The sequence below is a fragment of the Lampetra fluviatilis genome, chromosome 76, assembly GCF_964198595.1.
Source record: "Lampetra fluviatilis chromosome 76, kcLamFluv1.1, whole genome shotgun sequence".
NCBI lineage: Eukaryota > Metazoa > Chordata > Hyperoartia > Petromyzontiformes > Petromyzontidae > Lampetra > Lampetra fluviatilis.
The window spans coordinates 3,130,177-3,141,452 of NC_136350.1; the positions used below are offsets into that span (position 1 = coordinate 3,130,177).

The following is an 11,276-nucleotide window of genomic DNA, read 5'->3' on the forward strand; positions in this document are numbered from 1 at the left end:
TTCGTGGTGAGTGTGTGGGTTCGTGGTGAGCATGTGGGTTCGTGTTATGAATTCGTGGTGAGTGTGTGGTTGCCTGTTGTGGGTTCGTGGTGAGTTTTGTGGTTTCGTGGTGAGGGTGTGGGTGCATAGTGAGTGTGTGGGTCCCTGTTTGGGGTTCGTGGTGAGTGTGTGGGTCCGTGTTGTGGGTTCGAGGTGAGTGTGTGGGTCCGTTTTGTGGGTTCGAGGTGAGTGTGTGGGTCCGTGTTGTGGGTTCGTGGTGAGTTTGTGGGTCCGCGTTGTGGATGCGTGGTGAGTTTGTGGGTCCGTGTTGTGGGTTCGTGGTGAGTGTGTGGGTCCGTGTTGTGGGTTCGTGGTGAGTGTGTGGGTCCCTGTTGTGGGTTCGTGGTGAGTGTGTGGGTCCGTGTTGTGGGTTCGTGGTGAGTGTGTGGGTCCGTGTTGTGGGTTCGTGGTGAGTTTGTGGGTCCGTGTTCTGGGTTCGTGGTGAGTTTGTGGGTCCGTGTTGTGGGTTCGTGGTGAGTGTGTGGGTCCGTGTTGTGGGTTCGTGGTGAGTGTGTGGGTCCGTGTTGTGGGTTCGTGGTGAGTGTGTGGGTCCGTGTTGTGGGTTCGTGGTGAGTGTGTGGGTCCCTGTTGTGGGTTCGTGGTGAGTGTGTGGGTCCGTGTTGTGGGTTCGTGGTGAGTTTGTGGGTCCGTGTTGTGAGTTTGCGGTGAGTGTGTGGGTCCGTGTTGTGGGTTCGTGGTGCGTGTTGTGGGTTCGTGGTGAGTGTGTGGGTCCGTGTTGTGGGTTCGTGGTGCGTGTTGTGGGTTCGTGGTGAGTGTGTAGGTCCATGTTGTGGGTTCGTGGTGCGTGTTGTGGGTTTGTGGTGCGTGTTGTGGGTTCGTGGTGAGTGTGTGGGTCCGTGTTGTGGGTTCGTGGTGAGTGTGTAGGTCCGTGTTGTGGGTTATTGGAGAGGCTGGGTCCATGGTGCGGATGTGAGTCCATGTGAGTTCGTGGTGAGGATAGCGGTTCGTGGTGAGTGTGTGGTTGCCTGTTGTGGGTTATTGGTGAGGCTGGGTCCGTGGTGAGGATGTGAGTTCATGTTGTGACTCTCTCCACCATCTCCACCCCCTTCCCCCCTCCCACAGCTTTCCACACAGAGACCTTGGAGACTGCTGCGTGAGAGAAGCCACTCTGAGCATCAACACCATGGAGGTACGCATGGGCCCCTACTCTCGACTTACCAACACCACCAGCACTTACGAACACCACCCTCACTTACAAACACCACCTTCACTTACAAACACCACCCACACTGATTATTTTTTTTTTACCTTTCTATCTGGCAACAAAACTGACACCTTTTTTACGAGGAGAAATGTTTACATAGACCACAATACCTGCAGTCATAATGCAAACAAAAAAACATAACTCTGATAATGTATGCACTGTCCTTGAAGTTGATTGGTCCACACCCGAGACAGCTTTCCTTAGAGCCTAGTCTCACATGGTGTTGGACCAGATGACGCCAAAAGGCGCACAACTCAAAGACAACCCACACTTCCGAACACCACCAGCACTGATGAACACCACCCACACTTACAAACACCACCCTCACTTACGAACGAGCTTCTATGAAATATATATTTGTTCAACGTCGACTTACAACTCGCACTTGCGAACCGAACCGCGCAACGATCCTCCGCGAGATGTAGTGAGTGTTTGTGATGCCTGTACACGACTGTGTGGCACCACGGTGGCTAGGAGATGTTAACAATCTCACTTGGTATACAGGACGTCGTGGGTTCGACCCCGACCCTGACGCCTACTGTTTATTTGAATCTAGATTTGAAGCTTTCGTGACTGCAAGGATTCATATTCTTAGGTTTTTTCGGTAAAGTCACGTAGGTAAAATATTTAAATTAATAAAAGTAAAATAAAAATAAAATAAAAATCACGACGTTTCGGAGGCAACACAAGCTCCTCTCACTTGATACAGCTATCGTGCTGTGACGGTTCCACCTTAAGACGGAAGCTTGTGTTGCCTCCGAAACGTCGTGATTTTTATTTTATTTTACTTTTATTAATTTTAATTTTTTTACCTACGTGACTTTACCGAAAACACCTAAGAATATGTTTATTTGAAGTCCGTGTGTGTAGAGGAGCATGCTCCAATATTGTCTGTGTGTGTATGTGCGTGCAGACGAGCCAAGCTGGAGCGAGGAGGAGGGAGGGAGTCTCTGTCAACACGTGGAGCGCGCTGTCCGCAGCCGGCACCGGCCCCATCCGCAGCAAATCGCCTCGAGGTGAGAACAGCAGTGAGAGCAAACGTGGCCACGGTGAATGGGGGGGGGGGGAAGTCACTACCGCCATTTTGCATGGGGGACTTCACGGCGGCCATGTTGTTTAGGGGACTTTGTGGCAGCCATTTTGCATGGGGGACTTCATTGTGGCCATTTTGCATGGGGGCTGTCACGGCAGCCATGTTGCATGGGGTACATCACTACGGCCATGTTGCATGGGGGACGTCACTATGGCCATGTTACGTGGGGGATGTCACGGCGGCCATGTTGCATGGGGGCCTTTAGGGCGGCCATGTTGCATGAGGGATGTCATGATTGCCATGTTGCACAGGGGATGTTATGGCAGCCATGTTGCATGGGTATACAGTATTTGGCTGCCACTATGTATTTCCATGTGATGAAGATAATATCAGCCACTTCAGTGGGGCCTTACCTGCCAAAATAAAAAATATATAGTTTAATTTTAGTATGGGTCTCTTATCAGCATGGATCTCTGTGGGTCTCTATGGATCTCTATGAGTATGGGTCTCTCTGGATCTTTATGAGTATGGGTCTCTATGGATCTATGTATGGGTCTCTATGGATCTCTATGAGTATGGGTCTCTATGGATCTTAATGAGTATGGGTCTCTATGGATCTATGTATGGGTCTCTATGGATCTATATGAGTATGGGTCTCTATGGATCTATATGAGTATGGGTCTCTATTGATCTATGTGAGTATGGGTCTCAAAGGGTATCTGTGTTTCTCTATGGTTCGATACGAAAATTTATTTTTGTGGGTCTTTGTAGGTCTGAGTGGAGTTTCCACGTGATGATGACGACGATGTAGCTCTAGCGGGGGCCTTACCTGGCATGTAAACAAAACAGAAATAGTTCAAAGTTGTTGTTGTTGTTGTCACGTGTGCAGCGATCCTGAATTTCTTTGGGCCTCAGTTGAGTCATCGCCAAAAGCTGGAGCTGGCGGCCATGGAACAAGTCTGGTTCTTCACTGTCGACGAGGTCGACAAACCCCGGGGCGGCAACAACAACGACGGCTACGACGACGATAACAACAACTACATCCCTGTGAGGCTCACAGAGAGACAGATACACCCATAGAGACCCACAGAGACACCCATAGAGACCCACAGAGACACACACAGAGACCCACAGAGACACAGAGACACCCATAGAGACCCACAGACACACACAGAGACCCATAGAGACCCACAGAGACACCCATAAAGACCCAAAGAGACACACACAGAGAACCAGAGACACCCATAGAGACGCACAGAGACACCCATAGAGACCCACAGAGACACCCATAGAGACCCATAGAGACACACACAGAGACCCACAGAGACACAGAGACACCCATAGAGACCCAAAGAGACACACACAGAGAACCAGAGACACCCATAGAGACCCACAGAGACCCATCCCCATTGAGACCCACAGAGGCATCCAAAGAGACACCATTAGACACCCAGAGGTTTTTGTTGGGTTAGAAGGCATGAGTATAAATGTGTAATTGTTAAATCTGCCACCACCACCAAACACAGACAGTCAGTTAAGATTTTGTTACGGGTTATCTGGGGTCTCTGTGGGTGTCGAAGGATCTGTGTGGGTCTTTATTGGTCTGGGTGTCTGTGGGTCTCTCAGGATCTGGGTCTCTGTGTATGTGTTAAAGTTATTTCGCACCATATGAAGCAAACTTTCGCTAATCCACTCACAACGACGTCGGCCGCGGTGGCCAGGAGATGTGAACTCCCTTGCTTGGTATACAGGAGGTCGTGGGTTCGATACCGACCCTGACGCCTGCTGCATATTTGGAGTTTGCGTCTCTATCTCTCTGCCCGTGGTTGCGTGGATTTTTCCGGGTCCTCCGTTTTAAAATCCTTTATATTAAGTTAGCTTGCGCGCTTACGACCGTGCAAATCTTTCGGTCGTTTTTTAACCCACTTCCCGTGATCCAATCTAGCTGACATTTTGCACACAGACTCGTTGTGCGTGACAATTAATGTTCTTGAAAATGTTACACTTTTTAGGACAAAAATATTATATTTAATTACCAATTGCTTAATGGTGCAATGCAATCATCTGACCCATAGGTGGCAGCCATCTCAAGCCAGAGGACGAGAGGACTCTAGCCGCCACGCATATAAAGGATTTATAGTGAAAAACATTGTTTTTACGGGTTATACTTGTTTCTTCTTCCACATTTAGAAACAACGTCACCACACATTTAGAGCAATTGGCTTCCGCTACACATTTCCACACGGTGGTAATGAGAAGGCCCCACTTCGTTGAGCAATGATTCGTGATGGCCAGGTCACTCTTGAAAAAGAAGAGCTACATAGCAGGTCAGTGGTGGGGCCTTTAACAGCGTAACGATAGGCTGTAGCCTTTCTGGAAATGAAACACATACTTGCGGTGAACATGCAGACAAAAACATGCTCTGATAATATGTGGCATTGCCTTTGATACTGATTGGTCTACACCAGGGGTCGGCAACCTACGGCTCCGGAGCCGCATGCGGCTCTTTACGGGCTGCTTCTTGACAATATGTACGTATGTACAGTATGTACTCAGATGCATTGCGGCTCTTGAAATACTGAATTTTGTACCGAATTGGAAAGAAATGGCTCTTCTTGTTATTTTGGTTGCCGACCCCTGGTCTACACCAAAGAAAGCAGCCTTTGTTAGGGCCTAGTCTCAATACCAGTGTCTCACCACCAGTGTCTCACCACCAGTGTCTCACCGCCAGTGTCTCACTACCCAGTGTCTTACTACTGAGGGTTAGATGGATAAACGCAAAAAGGCGAACAATCCCCCCGAGTTTTAACGGCATTCGGTATTCTTGGGTCTTTCGGTAAAGTCACGTAGGTAGGTTCAAAGACAATAATAAAAATAACAGTTAGACGACCGCTTGCGTTGCGATCGAAACGTCATAGTTTTCTGCTATTTTTATTATTTTCTTTGAACCAACCTACGTGACTTTACCGAAAGACCCAAATATATTAATTCCTGCAGTCACGAAAGCTTCAAGTCAATCATTCGGCGAGTTTAACGAAACATTTAAACATCTCCGCAATCTAACACCCAAGCAAATAAAAACCTCCATGGTGGAAAATGGCGGCCGTGGAAAATGGCGGCCGTGGAAAATGGCGGCCGTGGAAGCCCCGACTGCCGCTGCTGCCACCACCATTGAGCGTCGGGCACTCCGATCGCGACGACTCTGACTACCGGTCCCTGCCTCCTCCTCCGCCTCCCCAGGTCCGCAAGGAACAGCTCCACTACCGCTACGAGGTGCAGAAGCTGATCGGCAAGGGAGGCCAGGGACTGGTGCTGCAGTGCCTCGACCACAAAACCAAAACGCACGTGGCCGTCAAGATGATGTCGCTGCCCTTGTGGTGAGTCCGCGGTGGCCCGCGCTCTCGGACAATAATCATCAAACGATTGGAGGCACCGCCGTGAAACTTTCACTATGGACTCGTTGACAAAATACTAACTGCCGTAAAACTTCTGCTAACTATAAATTAACAAAATACGGACATAAACCTGCTGCTGAATATGAACTAACAAAATACTAACTGCCATGAAACTGCTGCTCACTAGAAACTAACAAAACCTTATTGCCATAAAACTGCTGCTAACTATAAACTAACAGAATACTAACTGCCTTAAAACTTCTGCTAACTATAAATTAACAAAATACGGACATAAACCTGCTGCTAAATATGAACTAACAAAATACTAACTGCCATGAAACTGCTGCTCACTACAAACTAACAAAATCTTACTGCCATAAAACTGCTGCTAACTATAAACTAACAGAATACTAACTGCCTTAAAACTTCTGCTAACTATAAATTAACAAAATACGGACATAAACCTGCTGCTAAATATGAACTAACAAAATACTAACTGCCATAAAACTGTTGCTCACTACAAACTAACAAAATCTTACTGCCATAAAACTGCTGCTAACTATAAACTAACAGAATACTAACTGCCATAACACTAACTGCCATAAAACTACTGTTAAATATGAACTAACTAAAAAAACTAACTGCTATAAAACTACCGTTAAATATTAATTAACTAAAAAATACTGCCGTAAAACTGCTGCTAACTATGAACTAACAAATGTATAACTGCCGTAGAACTTACTACTATGAACTAACTCACTAAATAATAACCTGCCGTCAGACTACTGCTATGAACTAAAGTTTACTAACAAAATAATAACTGCCTTACAACTATTACTAAGTATAAACTAAAAACTAGCAGACCCATAGAGACCCACAGAGACACCCAGGCCCTTAGAGACCCACAGAGACACCCACAGAGACACCCAGACCCTTAGAGACCCACAAACACACCCACAGAGATACCCAGACCCTTAGAGACCCATATAGACACCCAAACCCTTAGAGACCCAAGAGACACCCAGACTCTTAGAGACCCAGAGAGGCCCACAGAAACACCCAGACCCAGAGACCCAGAGTAACCAACAGAGACACCCACAGAGTTACCCAGAGACACCCACAGAGACCCCCACAGAGTCACCCACACAGAGTCACCGTCGATTTCGTGGCCTTCCCCCTCCCGCTGTTCAGCCCCTCGACAGCGTCCCGCCAGATGACGGAGCTGGAGGTGGCCAAGGAGCTGCAGGGCAAGGCTAGCGATGATCTCTACGGAGTCATCCGGGTCCTGGACACGTTCAAATTCCGCGGACACAATTGCCTCGTCGTCGAGCTCTTGAAGTACGCGAACCTCCCCCCCCCACCACCCAAGCAACTAGATTCATCGATTCATCACATTTATTGAGTTTTACACGCAGGGCTTTCGCGACCAATATAGAGGTATTTTTGGGTTAGATTACGTTATATATAAATGTTGTGTCGTTAAACCCGCCACCATCCGACACAGCCAACTAGTAAGGGTTGTCACGCAAACAGAACGTACCAATTCGTTACTAGTACAGCACTAGTGTGTAGTGTATAGTGTAGTATAATGGTACAGCACAACGTTGTGTTCGAGAGCCAAGCCACAACATTTACAATCTCCGAGTACGGCGTTTCGCCAGTAATTACAACCAGCTTCATCAGGCGACAGCCAGATTTTGTGGAGAATTTCACCTGTTTCGTTCCTTATATAGAGGCACAGATGTGGTGACCACATTTCTGTGCTCTTGCGCAAAGTGTGGGGTGGCGGGGGGATGATTAATTTTCTAATTTGTTTCCCAATAGCTTTATTTAATAACTTTCAAAATTAACTTCTTTTGCAGTTTATTTAATGAGTTTAAAGATAGTTAACAATTCATCAAAAGATGTCTCGCCTCGTTAAATCAATTAAATGTAGTAGTTGTGTTGTGGTCAGTGTCAGTTTTGTACCAGTTAAAAGGGTAAAAACCTACTATCATATTTTGCCACTGGTAAAAGAGATCTCATAGTGTAAATGCTAACCCCGAGCTCTCAATACTCTGATATTGCACTGTGTTTGAGTTGAACACCTTCTGGTGTCATCTGGTCCAACACCAATGGGGACTAGGCTCTAAGGAAAGCTGTCTCGGGTGTGGACCAATCAACTTCAAGGACAGTGCATATATTATCATTATCAGAGTTGCTTCTTTTTGTTTGCTTTTTTGACTACTTGTGTTGTGGTCATTGCAAGCATGATGCCTTGAATAAAGGTGTCAGTTTTGTACCAGTTAAAAGGGTAAAAACCTACAATTAAATCAATTAATTTAAATGTTTTGTGCGCGTTAGTTCCCTCGGCGCAAGTAGTGCGGCGCGGCAAGGCCGCGGATGAACACGTCGGAGCGACGAGGCGTTTCACGACCCCCCCCCCCCAAAACTAACCAAGTGGCACAGTCGGTTTGGGGTCTGGGTCGTGGGTCACCCTGCGGACGTCATCTGAACGGGAAAGGGGTTTTAACGTAGTCGTCGGTGTCGTTGTCGTCCAACACCATGTGAGACTAGGCTCTAAAGAAAGCCGTCTCGGGTGTGGACCAATCAACTTCAAGGACAGTGCATACATTTTCAGAGTTATGTTATTTGTTTGCATTATGGCTGCAGGTATTGTGGTCTATGCAAACATGACTCCTTGTAAAAAAAAAAAAAGGCGTCAGTTTTGTTGCCAGATAGAAGGGTAAAAAAACAATTATCGTCGTCATGGTTGTCGTCGTCGTCGTGCCAGGAAGAGCCTCAACGACGTGATGAGCAAAGGGAGCGTCGGGCGAATCTGCGTGATGCGCTTGAGGGAGTACACCAAGGCCATCCTCCACTTCCTGTTGTACGCCAAGCGACGGGGCATCGTCCACGGGGACATCAAGCCGGTGAGCGGAGCGGGGGCGGTGATCGCGCCCTCTCACCTGAGGACGACTGCTTGCGTTGTAGGCCGAAACGTCGTGAGAATTATTTTATTGTGTTTTATTTTTATTATTTTATTACTTCCCTTCCACGTGGTGACTTTACCGAAAGAACCAAGAAGATGAATCCCTGCTGCAGTCACGAAAGCTTCAAATCGAGTCCAAGTAGCTTTTTTACCCCCCTGCGTGCCTCTATCTCTACCTCTCGCTGCCCGTGAGGGTGTCAATGCGTCACTTTGCGTGATAGGCCCGCTGCCGGCTGGACACTCTCTTGCCGTAACCTCACAGCGTGGAATTCCTTCTCTGTCCCTCCCCCTTTGTCCAGGACAACATTCTGCTCACCGCGGCCGGCAAAGTGAGGGTCACCGACTTCGGCTGCAGCTTCTACCTGAAGCATGAAGGCGAGTGGCTTTGCGAACGTGGAGATTTTTTTGTTGTTCAGGGTTAACTCGCGTCAATGTCAACGTTGCGTCGTCGAACCCGCCGCCACCCGACGCAGCCACTCGGTGAGGTTCAGCGTCACGTAAACAGGACGCGCCCATTTGCCACTTGCACAGCGCTAACCGGTGTGTGCTGGAGATGTAAACCCACTACGACGTTTACAATTCGAGCGCTTACAGCCGAGCGTCATCATCAGGCGGGCAAGCCAGAGTACGCGGTCCAACCCAAAAACTCACCTTCGCCGTGACATATCGGTCGCAGAAGCCGACTACTTGTTTGACCGACCGAAAAATAAACCTGTTCAACCCACGTCGCTGTTGACGGAGGGACTACTTCATATCAGAGGTCGCAATCGGGTACCCGATACCCGTACCCTACCCGATACCCGGCCGGCTACAGGTACCCGTTTGCGACCCTGGTGCGGCCGGGTACGGGTAAGGAATCAAAACCCGTTTGCGACCTCTGCTTCATATTCGTTGTCGTTGTTGTCGTTGTTGTTGTCGTTGTTGTTGCTGTGCAGCCCAAACCGTGGGCGGGACGTTGCCCTACGTGGCCCCGGAGCTGCTGCTGGGCTACCAGGTCACCTGCGCTGTGGACATGTGGGCCCTGGGCTGCACCGTGGCCGAGATGGCCACCGGCAAGGATCTCTTTGATCCACGGACCTACGAAGAACACCTGCCCTGCTGCGTCGAGGTACGGGCTGTGGGTGGGTACGGTGGGTATAGTGGGTGGGTGGGTGGGTATGGTGGGTGGGTACGGTGGGTATGGTGGGTGGGCCGGCAGGTCTCTATGGGTATGGGTCTGTTGGTCTGCACAGAGACTCATAGAGACCATACAGACCCACAGAGACCCATACTCATGGAGTTGGATTCTCTCTCACGGCCACAAACGCCAAAGGTGGCCGGGCGTGGCGCTGGGCACCCACCCCCTCATGTGCCGTTCCGGCCTTCAAAGGTGCTTCTCGCTGCTACCAGCACTTGCCCCAGCAGTCAAATACGGCTAATACGGGGAGGAGGGGATTGTTGTCTATGTGCACAATGTTGCTGGCCTTCATAGATGCAGCTTACTCCTAACAGCACTTGGCCCAGCAATGAGATGAGGCTAATAAGGAGAGGGGCGGATTGTTGTCTATGTACACAGTGCTGGCCTTCGTAGGTGCTGCTCACTCCTAACAGCACTTGCCCCAGCAATGAGATGAAGCTAATAAGGAAAGGGGCGGATTGTTGTCTATGTACACAGTGCCGGCCTTCGTAGGTGCTGCTTGTGATTAACCAGCACTTGCCCCAGCAATCAGATAAGGCTAAGACAAGTTCAAGTTCAAGTTAATTTATTATGTATAGCCCTGTGAGCCATTCGGCTCTTGAATCGGGTGCAACCGCAACAAACAAACAACATGAACAAAAAACATCTTAAAGTGAATATGTGACTGAGTGCAAACAGAAAATCCAAGAAAAGACAGCAAAATATTGCAGAAAAAAACACCGTACACCAACGCTGTGTGCAAAAATCCCAGTGGGATGCAAGTCAAACAACAACAACAATAAGACAACTTAGATTAAGGCCATCAGTCTAACTCTGTACTACAACAAACAAACATGGCTAAACCAATACACTTTTCGAAATCACCAAAATAAAGCCATGAAAGCTATGAAAAAGCAATCAAGACGAGGGGAAGGGGGGATTGTTGTCTTTGTACGCAGTTCCGGCCTCAAATAGGCGCTGCCTCCGCCACTACTCACCGCTGACAGATGGCACTTGCCCCAATGGGCCCGCTGAGGCTACACCGGCTGTAACCGCCCCCCACCCCTCCTTTTGCCTTCGTCTGAAACCGTGCGCAGATCCTGGACATGCCCCCAAAAAAGATGGTGGACGAAGCCCCAAACAAGACACTTTACTTTGGTGAGTCGAAGGCTCGGGCAGGCTGGTGTGTGAGTGAGCGGGTGGGTGGGTAGGTGAGTGGGTGGGTGGGTGAGTGAGTGGGTGGGTGGGTAGGTGAGCGGGTGGGTAGGTGAGCGGGTGGGTGGGTGAGTGAGTGGGTGTGTGGGTGTGTGAGTGAGCGGGTGGGTGGGTAGGTGAGCGGGTGGGTGGGTGGGTGAGTGGGTGGGTGGGTGTGAGTGAGCGGGTGGGTGGGTAGGTGAGCGGGTGGGTGGGTGGGTGTGTGGGTGTGTGAGTGAGCGGGTGGGTGGGTAGGTGAGTGG

General features: G+C 49.1%; 1 protein-coding gene across 1 annotated transcript; it reads left to right on the plus strand.

Moving 5' to 3' along the window:
- Positions 1-1,183: 1,183 nt before the first annotated feature.
- Positions 1,184-10,964, plus strand: LOC144953423 (dual specificity tyrosine-phosphorylation-regulated kinase 2-like; the record flags this gene model as incomplete). Its single annotated transcript, XM_078884000.1, has 9 exons — positions 1,184-1,189; positions 2,178-2,280; positions 3,187-3,344; positions 5,538-5,674; positions 6,884-7,030; positions 8,466-8,604; positions 8,963-9,038; positions 9,599-9,771; positions 10,917-10,964. Coding segments are annotated over exons 1-9 (987 nt in total), but the record flags the coding sequence as incomplete, so codon positions are not given.
- Between the last annotated feature and the right edge of the window lie 312 nt (positions 10,965-11,276).